Genomic DNA, 22,931 nt, shown 5'->3' with positions numbered 1-22,931 from the left:
TGTTTATATTGGCTCGATTTTAAACATATGCTATGATTAAAATTGTGACGTAAAGATAAATGCAGGAAATCGGTGGTTACTTGAATGAAAAGAACGGTTTTGTTAGCTGTAAAAAAGACAAAAATGTGTAAAGAGACGGGTGACTATCATGACACAAGAAATAGAGGTAATCTTGTTAAACCTAATATTAGACTGCACAAGTACTTTAAGAGCCATAAATACCAACAACTGTTGTTCTTCAATAAACTGCCAGAGACTGTGAGTGAGGCTGTTGCCTAATAAGAAATTTAATTGTGTAATTACAAAATGGTTAAAAAGTAAGGCTTTCTACACTGTAGAGGAATTTTTGGACGCTAAGACTGATTGTATTATAGACTGACTGTGATGTATTTTTGCACTGACGATGCCTATTGTAACGTTCTGTTATTTAATGGCAAATAAATATTCTTGATTCTTGATTCTCTTGCCTACATTAAGTAATTGACTAAAATACAACTAAAATGTATCAGCCTATATAAACAAATAATTAACCTGCCCTTGTACACTGACTCCATTAGGGGACTTAGGGAAGAGATAGTCACTTCTCAAGAGCTGTTAATTATGAGTAGGCCTAACATGCTTGGTTGATAAATCCCTCAGACATCTAATTGTTGAACATCTAATACCTTTTTGTGTAGTCTAATCTAAGTTTTATCAAGAACTGTTTTGCTGATACTTTCAATGTTTTAGGTGGATTGGTCACAAAACTTGAAATTTTACAAGATTTTGATGAAATTACAGAAGAAGATCTCACCAATGCTGAGAGTATTCTTAATCAGGAAAACCCTGAAAATTCAACTGAAATTGAACCTTCCTCTGAAGATTATGAAACAGGTAGGTTGGTACAACAACAATACCATATTGAGTTTGAAGGTTCTGTACTGTGTATTCATATAGGCTAAATATATATTGTGCCGTTGTTTATTCTATATGTAGGTCTACATACAGTGGATTATTACACCTGTGAAAACATTAAACTGTAAATTAGCCGTAAATGTTGTAGTCAAACCTTAACAATACAAATGGGCTGTTTCGGACCCTTGATTTACCCAACTAAACCCCGATGGTATTGAGAGTATATAAATTCTTGATGTTTGTTACTTGGACATTTTCAAGCCCAAAAATGAAATGATATTTACATACAGTCGTGCAATACGATTGTTGTTATAAAATATTAAAACATTCTTGAGCTACTCTCATAGTAAGTGATACACATTTAATACAATGAGACACAGTTGTAGGAGTAGCTTTAACCATTTAAGACCAGTATATATATATTTTGATTATTTTAGTCAAAGTGCAGTAAACCCCTGTTATATCAAACAAAACCCGGATACCCAAACCGAAAACCAATTGAAACATTAGCTAGATTTAATGGAAATTACCTGTCATGGTGCTGGTAGTTGGCCCAGCTTTGCCAACGGAAAGTAATGGAGCAGTTTACAACACATTACTCATAGGTAGGCTACTTTGATAAAGAGTAAGTTCAGAAAACATTTGCCTATTACCATTGACTATTGGAGTCAAAGCTATTACTTTAAAAATAAATATATTTTGGCTACACAATTGTTCATTTCAAATTGACAGTAAGGCCTAGTTTGAATAATGTAAAAAAAATATTCATTTATATCTCTGAACCGATTTAACCTTTATATTAATAAGTTCCAACCATTGATTCACAAAAAAAAAAATAGGTTATTAGAAATGGTCTTGTTTCCTTTATTTCAGTTAATTATGGTTTCACTGAGCTACTTTTATATTGTTTTCTACCACTGCATGGAAATGATCACATTGCCCATACCTGTAAACAGTATGCAAAATAGCTCATTTCCGCACTAGCTAAATCTATATATCAGCTCATTTCAATGTTGGCGTCTCTTTATAAAAAAACCGGTAAGCAAATAACATTTAACCTAAAAAAATCAAACAACATAAAATTAATTTTATATACAACTAAAAAGTTAATCTGTGTGTGGTGATAAGTTAATTATGGTGGTAGGAAAAATCTTATGTGTTACAAGTGATGTGCGCCGCTCCACAAAGCTTTGCAGCAATGACGTGCTTTGTGTTCTTAATACACAAATAGCCATTCCCTCATTAAATTTGTACAAACAGAAAACACCTAAATAAAAAGTAGCAAAATGCCTGAGGTGTAACTCACAAAGAAACTTCCTATTTTGTGGTGCCGCCCACCGCTTGTTTTAGATGGTCTCTCCCACCAAGATTTATACTATACACCTGACTTCAATCTACTAAATCAGGAGACAACGCTGTAGACCACGTTGTGAACATTTTACTGTATCCATACGTTCCTTTTAGTTGCAGAGATAGTTGATGGCAGTGAGTTGCCTGTCAAACTGCCAGCAGATATCACTGTAGTCAAGGAAGTAACTGTGACACCAGCCAAGCGAGGTCGGGGACGCCCAAAGAAGAACTCAACCCCTGTCATAACACCTCACCCTGTCGTAGTTGAACCACTTGAAGCCTTCTCTTGCAGTTTGTGTCCTCGATCGTTTCAAACTGCTTTTGTAAGTTTTCATATATTCATTTTTAGGAGAAAAGATTAACTTATTTTAAACCCCAAATCATCATTGTGCAATCTTTCCATCCATGCTGTTGCAATATTGTAAACGATTTTTTAATTTAGGCAACTGTTAAGTTCAAAATAAAATTTTTGTAAATCTAACCAGCCTAAAAATGTGTAAAATTGGTTATGAATCAAATCTAGCATTGGTTAAACACTAATTCTTAAACTTTTTAAAATACATTTTTAAACCTCATTTTTCTTCAGAATAAAATATTACCATCCTCTAATCTTTGAAAATAATTTTAAAATATTGTAAATTTAAAAAATACCTATTAATAGTTATAATATTATGGTAAAATTTATCTTTAGTCTTTATTTGTTTATAATCTTTTGTTCTTAAAATTGCAACTGAAACCGTATAGAACATTGCATATGTTCTGTTTTGATTTTTTTTTGTTTTGGGGTTTTTTAACGAGCTAACTGGATTGTTTGTGTTTCAACTCTTTAACTGATGATTATTTTTCTTTTATTTTACTTATTTGATACTGGTGTCTCAGGTCAACTGTAATTTTATATAGTCATTAGAACAGCCATAATTTTATTTTCTGACTATGATTATTTTCTATTTATGAGGCAAGTATATCATATTTTCCCTCCTTTTAGTGTATTTTTATAGTTATTATCAATCATAAAACAACTAGTCTTGTCAGTGCATACATAGCTAATATATTCCCTTTTATGCCAGGGGCTGAAAAAGCATGAAAGCGCTTGCAAGCGTATTCATGGAGTAACTAAACAAGAAGTTGAAGAGGTGGCAGAAGTGATGACTGAAGAGAGCCCACCAGTGGAAGGCAAGTAAATTCACATCTCATACTGTAGCGTAATCAAAAGGTTATTGTAGAAATAATAAAGTGGACTGTATATGGGTTATTAATTTAATTTTGACAACAGAAAATAATGGACTTTTGGTTTAATTTTTAACACTGAACTATAGTTATGTTACCACTTTGACGTTATTAAGGTCTTGAAAGAAGATCTGGTCGAATGTTGTCTCTAGTTGAGAAGATATGTTTCATGAATGTCCAAATGTTCTCACGGTACACAGAATTTAGTCAAATTAAAAAAGGTTTATTTAATGAACACAAAAGGAAAAGGTAAATGGCATAAGTCAAAATAAAAGGAGAGAGAAATTAATTATGTTACACAAAGAAACGATATTACAAGAGAGAAAAATTGCACTTTTTGAACCAGAATGTTTACCTTGGAATGTTTACATTTTCAAATTTTTATTATTGTATTGTTGTTGACATGTGGAGATTATGCTCATATGGTCAGCTGGCCTTTTACTGAACATACCGGCCTCCATAAAACGATAGTTTTATAACAATGAACACAAAATTGTACAAAAAACGGAGCACTGAAGAATATTCTGAATATTATTTACAGCTATTTACAGGTCTTTTTAAGTTGTATGGCTTAGTTTTGAGGGAGAGGGAACACTTTAACAACTGGTCTAGTAAGGTAACCGTGTTGAGTCTTCAGATCAACAACCCTGACTTGTCCATCTGTGCCAGGATGCAACTGTGTGACACGGGCAAGGGGCCAGGACAAAGGAGGCGATGAAGAGTGGATCAAGACTAGATCTCCAACTTTTATGTTTTCTGTCTTATGAGTCCACTTGGATCGTTGCTGGAGTGTATGAAGGTACTCTAGTTGCCAGCGCTTCCAAATCCTTTGGTGGAGAGCTTGTACTAGATGCCATCTTTTGAGCCGAGTTAGTGGAATATCAGCATGGTCTTCTTCTGGAATTGATGCCAGCGGAGATCCTATGAGGAAATGTCCTGGAGTGAGTGCTGAACAGTCATTAGGGTCGTTAGATAATGGTGTCAAAGGACGGGAATTGAGGATTGCCTCTATTTGTGTAGTCAGAGTCATGAATTCTAGGAGAGTAAGAATGTGTTCACCCATGACACGGCGCAGATGGTATTTGACACTTTTCACTGCTGCTTCCCATAGACCACCTTGATGGGGCGAAGCAGGAGGATTGAAATGGAAATTTATTTTCCTGGATGAAGTGAAATGCAATAGTTGTTCTTCAGATTCTTTGGTGCGCAGAGTGTTTTTGATTGTTCGACGCAGTGCAGAATCAGGGCCATATGAAGTTCGTGCCACAGTCGGAATAGATATCTTTACAGAATCCTCTTCGGGAGATGAATCGTGTGAGTGCAGCGATGAATCCCTCAGTTGTTAAATCTTCTACAACTTCTAAGTGCACTGCCTTTGTCACAAAACAAACAAAAACACAAATGTAGGTTTTGATATGACGCATTCCGCGGAGATTGACAACTTTCATGTCAAAAGGGCCACAATAGTCAACGCCACTGGTAGTAAATGGTCGAGCTGGAGTTACTCTTGCGGTAGGAAGATCTCCCATGAGTGGAGTGATGTTCTTTGGTTTCACTTTGAAACATTTTACACATTTATGAATACGTGTCCGTATGACTCGACGAGCCGAAAGAATCCAATAGTTTTGGCAAAGGATTGCTTGGGTCAGTTGTGGTCCGGAATGTAAGTGAGTAGTGTGGACAAAGTCTATGAGAAGATCAACGATATGGTGCTTCTTTGGAAGTACTATTGGGTGTTTGACGTTGAATTTCAGCGATAGCTTCTTAAGCCGGCCTCCCACACGAATTATGCCGGAAGCATCCAGAAAAGGGTCTAAACGTTGAAGATTAGAGGTACTGGGTTTGTTTTTGTGAAGTAGAGTCAATTCATTCGTAAAACATGTAGCTTGTACACACTTGATGATGGTACGCTCTGAGTTCTTAAGTTCAGAGACGGTGAGATGCCCATGTCTTCGGTCAGAGCTACGTGCATTGTGGATAAACCGCAAGACATAGCTTGTTACTCTAAGTAGTTTGGACCACGATGAGTACTTGGAGAGAAGATCCCATTCTGGAGGTTGGGTTGAAACTAGGACATTTAGAGGAGTTGTTTTACATTCTTGAGTGTCTTGCAAGTTGATGGGAACGAAGCGATTAGATGGCCAATGATCATCTGAAAGAGTTAACCATGGAGGGCCATTCCACCATAGAGGATGATCAATGAGTTGAGCGGGAAGCAAACCACGTGACGCACAATCAGCGGGGTTGTCTGTTGAGGGAACGTAGCGCCAGGAGTGAGAGGGGATCAATTCTTGGACTTGAGCAACTCTGTTGGCAACATACGTTTTAAGTCGATATGAGGGGGTGTGTAACCAAGTGAGGGTTACTGATGAATCACACCACAATGTAGTTTGAGGAAGGTCAATCTTTTCTTTGAAAATTGTACAACAGTAGGTTGTGAGTTTTGCAAGTAAGTATGCACCACATAGTTCCAAGCGGGGTAGAGTAACACGTTTCAAAGGAGCTACACGTGTTTTTGCGAGAATCTGACGAGTGATGATTTCTCCAGTTGAAAACTCACAGCGGAAGTATAAAACTGCTGAGTATCCTACTTCGGAGGCATTTGAAAATCCATGGAATTGTAAGAAACATGTGGTAGTGAAATGGAACGAGCAAGGGATCTTAATACTTGAAAGTAGAGAGGTTTCATCAACGAATATGTGCCATTTTTCGGCGAGTTCATTTGGAAGAGTGTCATCCCATTGGATACCCTGTGACCAGAGTATTTGCATGAGGGTTTTTGCCCACATGGTCACGGGTGACAAAAAACCGGTAGGGTCAAAAATGCGTGCTATAATGCTCAGCACTGATCGTTTTGTAGGAGGACCATCAGGGAGACTTAAGTTGTAAGTGAAACAATCTGAAATGGGTGACCAATTTAGTCCAAGAATGGCAAAATGAGGGTGATTAGTGGCTTCCAAAAAGACTGGTGTTTCTAGATGATCTTGAGGCAAATCTTGGAGTATTTCTGGGCAATTGGATGTCCATTTTCTTAGCTCAAAACCACCACGTGCAAGAAGTTCAATCAGCTGATCTCGTAGTTGCTTAGCTTCGTTGAGTGTATGAGCTCCACAGATGACGTCATCCACATACGTATTATCCCGTAGAACTTTGGCTGCTGCTGGGAAGGACCCTCCTTCGTCGTCAGCAAGTTGATGTAACGTTCTGATGGCATGGAAAGGTGAACTGCTAAGACCGTATGTAACTGTTGTTAATTTGTATGTGGAGATTTCTCGAGTCTTTTGATCACGCCATAAAATTAACTGATACTTCTGGTCGTCAGGATGAACTTGAATGCAACGATACATTTTCCTTATATCGCAACTGAACACATAATTATGTGAACGAAAATTCAACAAAATGTCAAATGTCAATCTGAAGTTTGTGACCGGTTAAAAGAATATCATTTAGTGAGACACCGGTACTGGTTTTGCAACTACCATCAAAAACTGTACGAAGTTTGGTTGTACTACTGGTTTCCTTCAGTACACCGTGATGAGGCAAATAGTAGTGTGGCTGCGAAAGATCGGAAGGGGATGCTTTGACCATGTGTCCGAGATGTTCATATTCAGTCATAAACTGTGTATACAATACCTTGAAATTAGAGTTGGATTCAAACTTTCGTTCAATTGAGTGAAGTCTATGTTCAGCAGCAGATTTTGAAGTGCCCAGTGGTTGATGTTGGTCCTTGAAAGGGAGTCGAACCACATATGTTCCATCTGGAGAGCGGGAGTGAGTTGATTTGAAGTGATCTTCAGCGATGCGATCGTCTTCAGAGATAAGATTGCACTGCGGTACCTCTTCTTGTTGCCAAAAGCGAAGTAGAGTATTATGTAGCTCGTCCGTAGTGGAGAGTAGAGATGAATGGCATGAGGTGGGAGAAGAGTTAGACAAAGTTGGTGCATTGCCCATTAACACAAATCCCAATCGTGTTCCAATAACGAATGGAAGGTTTGAGCCCAATGGGTAGGATTGATGAGTAAGAAGTTCTGGAAACAAAGCACCTCCTATCAGAATGTCAATATTCTGAGGAATATGAAAGGTCGGATCTGCGAGGACAAAAGGTTTTACCAGTTTGTAAACCTCAAAAGAAAGTTGAGTACGAGGCAAAGGAGCGGAAATTCTATCTAGAATATGGAAAGGTTGATTTGAAGCAATTACTTCACTACCTAGTGTGGATAGTTCTAGGAGTGCATGTCCCTTTGTCGAGGATTGCGATGCAGATATTCCCACGATTGTGTGAGTAGAGCGGTGACGAGAGACGTTTAATAGCTGTGCTGCCCTCTCTGTCATGAAGTTGAGTTGACTTCCACTGTCGAGCAGACATCGAAAGACATGAGAGATTCCATTAGTAGCGGTAATTTTAATGAGAGCGGTGCCTAGAAGTACCGTAGTTGCTGGCTGAGAAATCGAGAGCGACATTTCTGGTTGAGCAGAAGCGACTACAGAAGGTGTAGCAATTGAAGGTTTTGAGGGTTTGGCTATAGGAGGAGGCTGCACCGACTTTACAACATTTTCGAAATGTAACAAGGTGTGGTGTTTTTGTTTACATTTAAGACATGTGCCTGTTGAGCGACAATCTTTGAGTGTGTGATTGCCAAGACATGAAATACATTTATTTTGCTCCTTTACAAGTTTGTAACGCTCGTTTGGAGATTTCTTAGCAAAAACCTTACACATGTAGATTTTGTGATCGGTTTGTTGACAGGCAAAGCATGATGGAAATGTCTTTACAGAAGTGGAGTGATCATCTAAGCTTACAAGTGCAGTATAGCGGGTGCTTGGTTTGGAGTAATTTTTACTAGATGTGAGGGCAGACTTTGAATTAGCCTTGTGACAAAAAGTTGAAGAGTGTAGGTTGGCATCTTCACTGTTTGAGCATTCTTCATTGAGAAATTTAATGATTTCGTCCACAGATGGTAACGAATGAGTTTCACATGATTTGAATGAGCGGTAATGTTCAAGTTTTTGCCGTAAATTTCTATCAAGTCTACGGAGCAAATGAGCTGACAGCAAAGGATTGTCATTGGTAGTGATGTCACTTTCTAAAGCAATAAGTGATTGTGTATGTTCCAGAAAATGATTTAGAAATTCACGTATTGATTTTGTATTTTCAGATGTAGCAATGGGAAGATCCAATATGGCATTTAAATGTAAAGAAGTTAAGCGTCTGTGATTGTGGTATCGATCGCGCAACAAATTGTATGCGATTTCATAGTTAGATGCACTGATGTTTAAGTTTTTAATTAAATTTAGAGGCTCTTCAGTTAGACAGCTTAGTAGGTATTGAAATTTTGATACTGGAGACAGAGATGTGTTGAGGTGTACAGCGCTATCAAAAAGATTTATGAAATTAATCCACTCGGCTGAGTTTCCCGAGAAGGTTTTCAAGTCAAGTTGCGGTAGGCGGACAGGTTGCATGAAAGCATTACAGTTGGAATCATTCACCATTTCTTTAGGGGGAGATTGAGGTTCGTCAATAGGGATTAGTGACTCTATAGTACTACAAAGATGTATACATAATTCACCAATAGTATTTTCATCATCATTTAGAATAATGCCATCGAGTTCTTCGTCAGAACAATGTTCTAAAACGCGCCTGAAATTTAGTTCAAAGTCGTCTTGCTTTTTCCTGATTTCATCTAAATAGTTATGAAGTGATTTTATTTGCACAGAGGATAGGTTGTTTGCTTTCGCACTTTCATTAATAGAATCTATATTTTCTTGAATTTTTCCAAGCCTAACTTTGAATTGTTTGGTTAGTCTTTTATAAGTACAAACCTTAATCGGGGCTAGGTTCACAGGAGCCATCATTGAACACAAATACAGTCAAAATACACAAGACACAAAAGTTATTTCACTTCGTAACATAAAACAAAATGAATTAGGCTAGTTCAATTAAACAGTTTGTGGGCCTTAACTCGGAACCAATCAACAAAAAATATAAACACTGAAGGATTGGTACAATGTTTACAAAATGACTATAATGTCACAGAGTCTTTCAGTCATTGAAGTAGGCCTATTAGGCTAATGTGATCGAGAGAGTGAGAGGGATAGAGGTAGAGGGGGAGTACAAAATATGCGTGAACGACAATATTGAGAGTTTATGAGGTTATGTTCGTCTTTAATCTTCACCAAAAGTCCAAATAATTAATCCAATCAATTGGTTAATCAACAATCCGGCTCGAAGGACCAAAGATGTAGCGTAATCAAAAGGTTATTGTAGAAATAATAAAGTGGACTGTATATGGGTTATTAATTTAATTTTGACAACAGAAAATAATGGACTTTTGGTTTAATTTTTAATACTGAACTATAGTTATGTTACCACTTTGACGTTATTAAGGTCTTGAAAGAAGATCTGGTCGAATGTTGTCTCTAGTTGAGAAGATATGTTTCATGAATGTCCAAATGTTCTCACGGTACACAGAATTTAGTCAAATTAAAAAAGGTTTATTTAATGAACACAAAAGGAAAAGGTAAATGAAAAGTCAAAATAAAAGGAGAGAGAAATTAATTATGTTACACAAAGAAACGATATTACAAGAGAGAAAAATTGCACTTTTTGAACCAGAATGTTTACCTTGGAATGTTTACATTTTGAAATTTTTATTATTGTATTGTTGTTGACATGTGGAGATTATGCTCATATGGTCAGCTGGCCTTTTACTGAACACATACCTATGGATTTTACACATTCAACATGTTTAAGCATTACTGTGTCTTTCAGTTAGTTTGAGCTATTCTCTGGCTCTCTTTTTTGATAGAGCAAAATTTAAAAGTTTTTTAATAGATTATTTTGGTGTGATTCTTGTTATGTATCAAGAAATAAGTCCATATGTTTTATTTATAACATCTGTCAGATGACTGTTTACATTATTATGTTTTGTTTACTTTTTAGTTTAGTCTGATTTGTGAGTTCAATAAATTCAGTTGTGTTAATTTTTAATTTACTAAACTGGCGACGAGGATAATTGGATAATTGATCTCAATAAGCCTGATCGTTTTGACCCCCATACAAATCCTGCAAGTGTCGCACAGCGTTGGGGTACATGGATTAAGCAATTTGAGAGGTATGCTTTAGCTGCAGACATTACCAGTGATGTAAGGAAAACTGCACTAGTACTTAATCTAGCTGGTGAGGAAGTGGCTTACATTTTTGACAGTTTACCACAACCTAATGAAATAACGTACAAAAATGTTATAAAACTATTAACTGACTATTTCGCTCCTACCAAAAATGTCCTTTTTGAAATATTTAATTTTAGGAAGTGTCATCAAGCAGAATCAGAGTCGTTTAACTCTTTCTATTCTCGACTAAGAACATTAGCTGTGAACTGTGAATTCAAAGACTTGGATAGGGAATTAATTATGCAAATTTTGATTGGATCTAGAAGTGATGAGTTAAGGAATAAAATTTTGAAAGAACCTACTATTAAACTTCAGGATGTTGTTATTGCAGCTAAGTCAAATGAATTATTTCAAACTCAAAGTAAGGAACTTTCTTTCAGTAGCTCAAGTTTTGCTAATGCACATAAAATTGACCATTCAAACAGGAAATTTGTTGCATTTAACAACAATCCAGCTCACTCTGTTACACCTAATGTTTGTCTTGGTTGTGGACTAAGACATTTTAGAAGGGATTGTCCCCATCTTCAGACTACTTGTAATATTTGCAAGAAAATTGGGCATCTAGCACGAGTTTGTAAAGGAGGGAAACCACGCCCCAAAGAATATTTTAGCCAAAAACACGGATCAAAGGGACAGCGGGCTCATGAAGTTTTGTCAGAGGAAACCAATTATGAACAAGAAGAAACGTTTCCACCTCAATCAAATAACGAAACAACTCAATACGTCCAGGAAGTTAACTGCACTAAAGTACCGGAACTGTATACCACTGTCAACATAAATAATCACAAAGTTCTAATGGAAGTTGATACTGGTGCAGGTGTTTCTATCATAGGAGGAGAACTATGGAATACAATTTCTCATAAAAACTGTAAACTACAACCTTCTCCTTGGAAACTCAAGGATTACAGTGGTAAACCTGTAAGTGTTTTAGGTCAGACTAATGTTTATGTGAAATACGGTAAGTTCAATGGTTTCCTTCCGTTAGTCATAACTGAAGGTAATAGAAATAGTTTATTGGGGCGTAATTGGCTAAAAAGTCTTAACATTGAAGTAAACGGAGTACTTTCAATCAACTGTCATGAATCTGAAGTTCTTAATAAAGCTCAGCTGGATGTTCAACATCTGAAAAGTGAATTTTCCGATGTATTTTCAAATTCTTTAGGGTGCTATAAAGGACCTCCGATCGAACTGAAAATTGACCAGAATTATAACCCAATTCACTTAAGAGCGCGCCCTTTACCTTATGCATTGCAGGCCCCAGTAGAAGAAGAGCTGAATAAGTTAGTTAATCAGGGAGTGTTAGAACCTGTTCAGGTATCGGATTGGGCCACACCAATTGTTGTTTCCGTAAAAAGCAATGGTAAAATACGAATTTGCGGTGATTATAAGGCAACGTTAAACAAAGCTATCCAAGATCATCTGTACCCTATTCCACCAATCTCTCAGCTCTTAGCAAACTTAAACCAAGGGAAATATTTTGCTAAGTTAGATTTAGCCCAAGCTTATCAACAACTGGTTGTTGACGAGAAGTCGGCACTAGCTCAGACACTAATTACACACAAGGGTGCTTTTAAACCAAAAAGACTACAATTCGGTATTAGCTCAGCTCCATCTATATTTCAACATTTTATTGAGGGTTTGCTTTCGGGCTTGGACAATGTAATCCCTTACTTTGATGATATTTTGGTTAAAGCAGGAACAATACACGAATTGATTACCACATTAAGACAAGTATTCACTCGTTTTAGAGATGCAGGGATTACACTCCAAAGCGAAAAGTGTTCTTTGTTATCTACATCAGTTGACTTCTTGGGATTTGTTGTGAGCTCTGACGGAATTCGTCCTAACCCGGACAAAGTCAAATCCATTCAAGATGCTCCTGAGCCGACTAACAAGGAACAACTGCAGGCATTTTTAGGTTTACTTAATTTCTATCACTGTTTTTTACCCAACAAAGCCAATGTTGCAGAACCTTTACATCGCTTATTGGACAAAAATGTTAAATGGCGGTGGGAGGAAAAACATAAACTTGCTTTCAATGCTTCAAAGAAGCTCCTTTCTTCCGATAGTATACTGGCTCATTACAATCCCTCCAGCCATCTTATACTAACTTGTGATGCATCTCCTTATGGTATTGGTTGTGTGCTTAGTCAGGTTCGAGGGGAAAAGGAAGTTCCAATTGCGTTTTATTCCAGGACAATGAGTCAGTCAGAACGAAGATATGCTCAAGTAGATAGGGAAGCACTTTCCATCATTGGAGGGGTTAAAAAATTCCACAATTACTTATATGGGAGGCATTTTGAAATTAGAACAGATCATAAGCCACTTCTGGGTCTTTTCACTGTGGATAAACAAACACCAAACACACTGTCACCTCGAATGATTCGCTGGAGTATCCTTTTAAATGGATATGACTTTGATCTTGTATACAAACCGGGAATTTCTATTCCGAATGCTGATGGTTTGAGTCGTCTTCCATGTTCCTCCAATGTTGTTGATCAAGAGTTAAATGAAGTCTTGAATGACGTGCTATACATTGAATCCGATGAGGTTAAACCAATCACCGCTAATATAATAGCAAAAGAAACAGAAAAGGATCCACTTCTATCTAAAGTACTATTATGGACTCAACGTGGTTGGCCAACTCATAACTCAGATCTCAACCTTACGCCTTTCATTTCTCGTCAAAATTCAATTTCTCAATACAAACAATGTTTACTTTGGGGAACTAGGGTGATCATTCCATCCACTCTCAGGCAACAAGCTCTGAAGCTTCTACACATGGGACATGAGGGCATTGTTCGAACAAAGGTGTTGGCTCGAAGCTATTTCTGGTGGCCAAAACTTGATCAAGACATAGAAAACATAGTGAGTTCTTGTCAAGCATGTCAACAAAGTCGTCACAACCCTCCAAGAGCAACAGTTCTTCCCTGGGAGAAAACGAAACAACCCTGGTCTCGTCTCCACATAGATTTCGCTGGGCCCTTCCAAAACAAGTTGTTTTTGATTGTTGTCGATTCTTTCAGCAAATGGTTAGAAGTAGTTTTGGTGCCTTCTACAGATTCAAGATCAACTATAAAGGTCCTCAGAAGCCTTTTCGCAACACATGGTGTTCCAGACACAATAGTATCTGATAACGGGTCGGCTTTCACTTCACAAGAATTTCGATCGTTTAATGAAAGCAATGGCATCCGCCACGTCGTGGTTGCACCATACCATCCGTCATCGAATGGTCAGGCAGAAAGGATGGTCCAAACGACAAAAAATTCTTTGCGACGAATACTTCAAGGAGATAAAAAAGATTGGCTCAGTTCCTAATATCATCTCATATAACGCCAAATTGTTCTACTAATATGTCACCGAGTGAACTGCTGTTCGGAAGGCGTATTAGAACCATCTTAGACAGAGTTCACCCAGATTATTCTTCAAGTGACAAAGAAGAGAAAATCTTGGATAAAGCGCTTCACGATTACCAACAGTCACCTCAGAGGAAATTGAAAGAAAATGACTCCGTATTTGCAAGAAACTATAATCAGCGAGGACCAAAGTGGATTCCTGCTAAAGTCACTAGAATAACCGGGCCACTGAGCTACCATTTGATAACAAAAGAAGGCATTGAAATACGACGTCATATTGACCAATTGAGACCTCGCTCAGAAACATCAAAAGAAAAGCATCTACTAACTCACACTTGGATAATCCTGAATCTCCAGTAAACCCACCATTCCACCCACTACTCCAGAATCCTATTCAAATGAGAACACCAGAAGCACATCATATCACTCCAGTGCAACCACCATCAATGGTTCGCAATTCTATTATGATGAGAACACCAGACGTACAACCAATGCGACCATCAGTGATGCAACAATCTCGCAATTCCTTTAGTGGTATAGAAGGTTCAATTAACCCTCATCAAGAAGATGCTGGTTTCAACGTTTCTGGTTTAATTCAAGACTCCACTAGCATGAGCACGAGTCCACAACCTGTTCGGTCACGTGTCTCTAGATCAAACTCCCAAAACACTTCAATGAGCATGAGTCCTCGACCTGTTCGTATCCGTCGACCACCGGCATATCTGAAGGACTACCTAACGGGGGGAGGAGTGTTATGTATCAAGAAATAAGTCCATATATTTATTTATAACATCTGTCAGATGACTGTTTACATTATTATGTTTTGTTTACTTTTTAGTTTAGTCTGATTTGTGAGTTCAATAAATTCAGTTGTGTTAATTATGTTTTAATTTACTAAAATTCTTTTAACCTTCCCATAGAGAGCCTAAATAAAGTACTTAAGTGTCATTACTAATTTATAATTACAAGGATTGCTATTTTATGTTTCATTTTTGCAGTTCCAGTTAAACGAAGGAGAGGACGCCCGCCTAAGTCTGAACAGTTACGTCAAGAAATTGTAAAATTCAAATGTGAAACATGCCCTAGAGAATTTAACACTCTGCCTGTAAGTTAAGCTATCTAAAAGTTTACCTGTAAGCCCTTTTAATAACCAATCAATTAATAATGATGTTTTTAAAATGTAAAGCAAGAATTATACGAGTAAATTTATCTTAAAAAAATAATTGTGTGGATGGTTTTGTTGAAACCAAACCCGATAATTTGATACTAACATTGCTTTTTTGTGCCCAAAAGGAAAACAAATTTGAATTACTCAAATACAAATTCCGTCTGTAGGTATTTATACTTCCCAGGCACTCTTGGTTTTTCGTTTGTATGTCAATTATTGTTTTTTATTCTAAAAAGCTGTTCACAACTTATCTCTACACTAATAACAAGTCTATGAATTTTCATACCTAAGTGATTGACAACCTATACTTGTCTGGCATTTTTTGTCAACGTTCTAAGAGAAGTGTTAATTCTAACAAAGTTTGGGCTCGAAAATCAAAAGGAATATCAAGAGTACCTTGTCATGAGCTGATAAAAAAGAATAAATATATGAGGCTGGTGAGGTAACAAAGTAATTATTGCTGTTGACTCAGGGGCTGCAACGTCACGAGTCTAGTTGTCGCAAGATGAACCCTCGCAAAGGCAAGCAGCTAGCTGATGACTCTGACGGCTACACTCCCAATGTGCCTATCTACAACAAACAGCTAAACCTCAATCAGATACTAGAAGGAACCCTTGAAGGTACTTGATAGTGCTCATTTTTTATTTTTTTTCCCCGGTACTGTATCTATTTACAGAAAGTAACGATGCAAGTTTGCTACGTTTAAGATTTTTAACTGATTGGTATTATAGTAATGAATCACAACTTTGTAGGTTTAAAATATTTTATGGCATACATTTCTTCTTGAATCTGAGTAATGTTTGGTTCTTTTGAATGGTTTTTAATGTACTAGAGTTTTTAGGCCGATCATAAGGTCAGGTCTTTGCTTTCTCTTGAGTTACAAGTTTTGTCCTGGAAATTTTTAATTTTGATCCTGGAAAACCTTGAATTTTATTTTGATGGGATACTGGAACCCCTGCTTTCGTTAAGGATGTAAAAATACATTTTTCAGTTGCATTGATTTAATTGTTAAAGCTTTCAAAATATAAAAGTATAAAATAAAACTATTGTGGTTATAAGGTTTAATTTGTACTGTATAATAAAACCCTAATTAATTTAAATAAAAACAAGTCTATTTGAATAACCTATTTTTTGGTCAATCAATATAGGAATAAAGGCTATTTTTATATAAAGAGATCACTATAAAAGTACATTTCTTTACACAAAATCGATTCATCAAAATAATCAACATTGTTTTATACTAAGTTTCAATGAACCCACGCTGGCAGACACAACTCATTGCCTAGCCAACTTTCCAATTGATTTGAATGTTTTTACTTGGTGTTGGTTAACTCAAGTTTTGGTTTAGTAAGATGTGTGTGAAAAGGGGTTTTATTTAATGATCTATTGCAAATTGTAATGTATTCCATTGCAAATTGTAATGTATTCCCTATTGTAATGTATATTGCTTTACAAAGGATCATTAATCATAGTTATTGAACGTTACAGGAGATCAGGTCGCCATAGAGGCAGTTGATGTGAAAGACCCTTACGCTTTTGAAGAGGGAAGGTGCCATTGTTGTGGAGAAGATATTGAAACAGCTCACATGGTTAGTAAATTAAGTAATTGCTGTATCATTCACAAATAAATAGCCTCACTTGGATTTTACATAAACTCTTCAATCCAACCAGTCAGGTTACAAATTATAAGATCTTAACACGTTCTCTTATGATATTAACCACAATACTAGAAAGGGTATTTGAAAATGGGTTTTATTATTTTATTAGCAACAGAGCCCGTTGTGGTTAAATACATTGGTCTCTAGTGGTTTTGAAATTTGCATACACCAGTTTACTCACTCATAATTGTTGGTACAGATTAATCACATAACTTTAGGAACACACTTTAACCACAAATGCCAATTGTGAACAACAACGTGTAAAAAAAGAAAAGACAATTAAATAACAATATAACAATCGGCTGTTAAATTATTAACACACGTTTCATATTATTAGATGATGCATAGGCCTACTGGCAAACCAATTAATCCAATAAATAAAAATAAAAAAATCTAACTTTATAATTCTTTGCAAATCTACATGGATGAAGCGCTTTCAATTGACCGATTAGAAAATCGGTCCAGTAGAAGTCTAGATTTAGTTGTACAAAATTCAACAAAAATATCTCTAATTCAGTATTTTCTAACAAATATAAATTTGGAGGTCGCTTGGGTTATTTGCCAATAACTTAAATGTTGGTGAAATCGACCAAAGTGGACGTGATATTCTGAAAGAGAATAAAATTTCCTACAAATAACTGCAATGTAGGCCTATTCCTTGAAAATACCTAATAAAGGCAGCCAAAAGTTGCATCCAAATAAAACTATTTGATGTATTTCTCATGGAAAACAATTTTCATTAGTTCATTTGTATATTCTTCGATATAGTCATTAGAACAGCCATAATTTTATTTTCTGACTTTGATTATTTGCTATTTATGAGGCAAGTATATCATATTTTCCCTCCTTTTAGTGTATTTTTATAGTTATTATCAATCATATCACAACACAAATTAAGCTTTCCAACGAACCATAAATAATAAAATCGGTCCAACTCTGGATTTAGTTGTTCAAAGATTTTAAAAACTGAATTAGGCCTATACTTATTTATTTTACAATAATCATATAACATCATATTCAGACAGGTGATTCGTCATTGTTACAATATTTTAGTTACCAAATGATAAGAACTAAAATTTCATGTTCTTTGTTTTGGCAAATGCATTTTCAGTGATAAATTTCATAGTATTTCATGTATTTATTGACAATTTCAATGGTCATAACTCATAAGTTACTTTTGTACCAGTAAGGCTACAGTAACTTAAAAGCCCTCTTAATTAACTTTTTTTTCCTTCTCGTAAGCTCTACTTCTCAGGGACTTACCACAACGGTCCTTATTCTAGTAAAAACTGGCAGTGCAATATCCCTATTAAGTAAATCACATTTTATTTTATAAAGCCAGGGTTTTATGCAGTTTATGATGAGGATATATATAGTGTCCATAAATTTGGGAAATTATCTTGTGTATTCATTGATTCAACCTACTTTTCATCATCTATGTTCTAGGGAGGAGAGTTTGAATGTACAGAATGCCAGAAACTGTTCAGACTTAAATCGTCACTGGAAAGACATCGAAGAGTGATTCATAACGAGGGTGACTCCTACAAGTGTCCAGAATGTGATGCTAGATGTCCTGACAAGGGCACACTTGCTCGTCACATGTACACTCATACTGGTAAGTCCTAATACCTCCAGCATTCTACGTGTAGGCATACTCCACTTGATTCCACATTCACTGTGCAGTACAGATCTTATGGGAGATAGTCGTTCACTATTAATTATTAGAAATATGATATTTGCAATCTGTGAACCCTTGTGTTGGGGTATAAGTACATTCTAATGATTTTTTAAATCTTATGTTATTTAGGCCTATAGGTTTGGGTTATGACTCATTGATTTGAAATCAACATTTGTATAGTAAAAAAAGTAAGAAAAAAGGAAAGCAGAGTCTCCCTTGTTGCCAGGAGATGGTAAATCGATGATGCTCTGTGACTGTTCCTTTTAAAGCTCCTTGATCACTCTCTCTTCTTATCTAACTCTTCTTGTAGCACGTTGCAAAACTCACTGATCAATTCCCTGCACATAATTTAACATTTTTAAGTACTCGTGAGACAAGACAGACGTGGGGCACTCAGCAATGTGTAAACAGGTTCTTGTTCAGCTTGACTGGCCTCTGACAATCCCGCAATAATGTGATGACAACTCTGTCCCTTCAACTGGCATAAAGCGGCTCCTGATGTTTAGAGGACAACTAGTATCACTGTGGCAGCCATTTGGAATATGTGATGTATGTAAGCTTTATATATTTCAGGAAAACGTGGAATGAACTTTACTATACAGAATATTATACAACATTTTTGGCTATTAATGTTAGTAAAAAACCTCTTCTAAAGCTTAAAATGTTTTGCCACATAGGTTTGAAGCCAGTCTCTTGTCCTGTTTGCAACACTATGTTTAGCAGGAAATACCATCTCATCAGGCATAATTACCAGACTGGCTGTGACGGGTCTAAGAGGCCCACCTTCCCTTGTCAGGTAAGCTATGTAAACCAAAGTAAAGCTAAATAGTGTTAGCCAGTTAAACATAGTTTGGAGTTACATATCTCGTTTGGTATATTATTTCACTCATTTAATCTAATTATTATTTTAGTGGCTCACTGACTGTTGTGTATGCCAAGGATAAGTTTTCAATTACAGTTGATTCTTGATAATTCAACTCTTTAGAAACTGGGCGGGTGCCAGATTAACAGAAAATGTTGTGTTACAAATAATAATGTAAAATGTAATCTATAAGCTGATAAAAATAAACCTTTGAAGCTTTATAATGTACACCTGAACTATTGGGCATTCAAACTAATCAGTTTAGGCTTTTTTTACAAATCAGGCAATTTTCATAGTAAACAAACCTTATTTAGCAGCTAGCTTACCTTGAAAGTGTGGGTAGGCCATAGAACAAGTAGAAAAATATTTTGCACACAATATTTCGTCCCCTAAGGGACTTTGTCAAGTGTAGAGAGAGTTTATAAATTACAAGATGGCTGCTGTCATGGCTGATGGCTGTTGTCAACTATGCAGGGTTGCCACATCTCATTTACAACTATGTACACAACTTTATATATATACACACACACATATAATATTTTATATACAAACTAGGCCTATTATGTATTTAGCTAGCTGCTTGGGCAGGTTTATCTTAGGTTAAGGTTTGGGGGAGTTCTGGAGTTGGTTATATACTGGAATGAGATGTGGCAACCCTGCATAGTTTACAACAGCCATCAGCCATGACAGCAGCCATCTTGTAATTTATAAACTCTCTCTACACTTGACAAAGTCCCTTAGGGGACGAAATATTGTGTGCAAAATATTTTTCTACTTGTTCTATGGCCTACCCACACTTTCAAGGTAAGCTAGCTGCTATCCTCCTTCTACCATTTAAAACCTGGCCTAGAGCCTTTCCTTAAGCAAAACAAACCTTATTTAGCTTTTATTCTATCAAAAAATAACAACTATTCATTTTAAGTTGAACTTGACGCATAAGTGATTGAACTAGACATTACTACTGAAGACATGTCACAACATGAATCAAAGTCCAGAATTGTACAGACATGGGCCGATGTCTCGTTCATCGCAGTGTCCGATTACAAGTGTATTGAACTATCAAGTGCTGGATTATTGAAAGGGTTTTGAATATAACCTAGGTACATTACAGGTGTGTGGTCGGGTGTTTAATCGCAAAGACAATCTAAGAGAGCACCTGCGGGCTCATGCTGGTCAGACCAAGCGCAAGAAGAGATACACTTGTGAGGAGTGCAATGAGGAGTTTGTAGGTCTACAGACACTCACAATGCATAGGAGATCCCACATCCCGGGACTGCTGGAAGGTAAGTCATTATAATGTTAAAAAAAAAAAACTTTGGAACCGTTAGTACTTTGATTAAAAATTAACAAAACAAATGGAAAACTGTAGTAATGTAAAAAAGTGTATTAAGCATGCTAGGCTGCAATAAAACTATGTAAGTGTTTTACTCGTTTGAAATTTTTTTTTGTACTAAATTGTTCACTGCTTTGTCAGTTTTCCAGTTATTCTGGTTGCTCGCAACATTGTGTGAATATAAACTATTGAAAATTACCTCAAGTACCTTCTAACATTACTTCAGAAATTAATGTATTATTTAAAATGTAGAAAAAAGAAATGTTCAACCTTAAAAGTATTAGCTGTGACAGGTAGCCGAATGAAACAATGAGAATGCACTACGAATAAATAATTTATTTACTTATGACAAAAACAGTAGTGAAGTATTTAGCTATCGACTTGCTGTAGAAAGATTAGTGATTAGTCTACGTTTAGTTTACAAACACGATACTTATTAATAGTTACCAATACTAGCTGACGATTAAGAAAGAATACAATTTGGATATGAGTCGCTAGATTTACAAAGTTAAGTTACAGATTTTCATGTTAAAATACATTTTAGAAGAGTGAGGGAAAGGCGACAATTTAGATGACCGACCGAGCCGAATTTAGAATTTAGACTAACTAACCGAGTGCGCTCTGCCCATAGCCCAGAGTTGGGCGTGGAGGGAACCAGCCAATCACGTTGCGGCTATGCCGCGTGACGTCAGTGCAAGCCCTGGGCGGTGCTGCTGCCTAACGACTCATCAGGGCATTAGGCAAACTATAGCTGCGCAATAACTGATTTCATCGAGCGACTTGCTGAGCCGTATCAGCAAATTCCAGCCATGCGCGTTACACTTTCCGAGAACGTTGGCCTGACCCAGCGCTGAGCCACGCTGACGGAATATTCCATGGTGAGGCAACTGGTTGACGCAAAAAGCTGGGAGGTTAACAGTCCAATATTACATACCCTCTTTTTATATTTGAAATAAAGCAAAGCTTCCGTGACGGTAAAGACAGGGTTTCCTGAGGGTGTAACAAAAACCTCCCCAACTGATATGTAATGGGTCTGGGAATTTTTGGGGCCGTCACATCCCCCTCCTCCTCAGACCTTGCTGACCCCAGCAAGAGGTACAGCAGGAAGCAGTGAGCGAGCCTTGCACCTGAGGACTCTCAATCTCCATACTATGGTTCTCAGCCACAGAAATCCGGCCAGCCAAGCCCAACGCCACACCAAGGCCAATTTAAACGCCTCGTAAAATGTAACTTAATGAATTTAAATTTTCCAAACGAAAGACCCATAGAAAGAAAATCATATAATTGAACTCTTTAGCGTCATCGCCTTTCCCTGTTAATGCCATAAATTTAACTAATTACATCCATAACTCTGGATTCCAAAAACACTAACATTCAACCTACAATCCTTACACTATATATAAAGTTATTCAATTTAAACAGCAAGTCGAAGCAAAAGAACAAAAAAACAATAAACCACAACAAACTACAATAAATAAAACCCTCCATAACTGGACCTAACACTAACAGTAATATAACATTTTAGTAACGATACATTAATTTTAAATTTCAAGAATAAAAATCAAACAAAACAGATTCAAAGCTATCTTCATCAAGGAAAAATTTTAACGATCATTGCTACTGCATTAATACAGTAATAAATCAATAACAAACAAACAATAATAGTTATGTTCATCTCGGATAATGCTTGCTTCCCTCGGATGAGAGAATACACAGACCCACTTATCTTCGGTAATGATTTAGAGCAAACGCTCCTGCCATTCTGGTTAGTAGTCCTTAGAAATATAAAGGTAACAGTGAATTTAGGCAGTCACAGCCTAATCTATAAATTCTCCCCAGGTAATATCATGGGATGTATTACAAGTTGGTTGATAAATTTGAATGTAAAGTGAATACGGTTTGCAGCAAATATTTCTCAGCCGAATATAAGGGGCGTTTACAATTTTCAACTTAATTTAGTTTCGTTAATACTGAATATAATGTACCAAATGCCGAAACGAAGCAAGCACTGTAGAGCAGAACATGGCACTACTAAGTGTCAACAACAATAAAAAAACTATTATAACGTTATCCTCCTAAAACTCAACTTTTACTTTTAACTTCAACTAACTTTTCCATGGATAAACAAAAAGCCAACCAAATAGGCCTATACCTATCTAAATAAATAACACTTATCTAAACAAATAATGAAATAAATACATCTAATGAATGATAATAATAGATAAATAGCAAAAT

At 36.5% G+C, this 22,931-nt stretch overlaps 1 protein-coding gene across 1 annotated transcript in view; it reads left to right on the top strand.

Moving 5' to 3' along the window:
* LOC128983924 (protein suppressor of hairy wing-like) overlaps positions 1 to 22,931 on the top strand; it is a 52,497-nt gene that overhangs the window by 11,065 nt on the left and 18,501 nt on the right. The window contains exons 3-11 of the mRNA XM_054403201.1: positions 730 to 873; positions 2,359 to 2,567; positions 3,312 to 3,417; positions 14,996 to 15,102; positions 15,638 to 15,785; positions 16,654 to 16,754; positions 18,270 to 18,438; positions 19,179 to 19,297; positions 20,475 to 20,646. Of these exons, the coding sequence (XP_054259176.1) occupies positions 730 to 873; positions 2,359 to 2,567; positions 3,312 to 3,417; positions 14,996 to 15,102; positions 15,638 to 15,785; positions 16,654 to 16,754; positions 18,270 to 18,438; positions 19,179 to 19,297; positions 20,475 to 20,646 (1,275 nt within the window). The remainder of the gene's footprint in view (positions 1 to 729; positions 874 to 2,358; positions 2,568 to 3,311; positions 3,418 to 14,995; positions 15,103 to 15,637; positions 15,786 to 16,653; positions 16,755 to 18,269; positions 18,439 to 19,178; positions 19,298 to 20,474; positions 20,647 to 22,931) is intronic.

Source organism: Macrosteles quadrilineatus, unplaced genomic scaffold, assembly GCF_028750875.1.
Source record: "Macrosteles quadrilineatus isolate MER2022 unplaced genomic scaffold, UCM_ALF_1.0 Scaffold_2__2_contigs__length_208266976, whole genome shotgun sequence".
NCBI lineage: Eukaryota > Metazoa > Arthropoda > Insecta > Hemiptera > Cicadellidae > Macrosteles > Macrosteles quadrilineatus.
The sequence above is the reverse complement of the archived record's forward strand: the minus strand, read 5'-3'. Positions and strand labels throughout refer to the sequence as shown.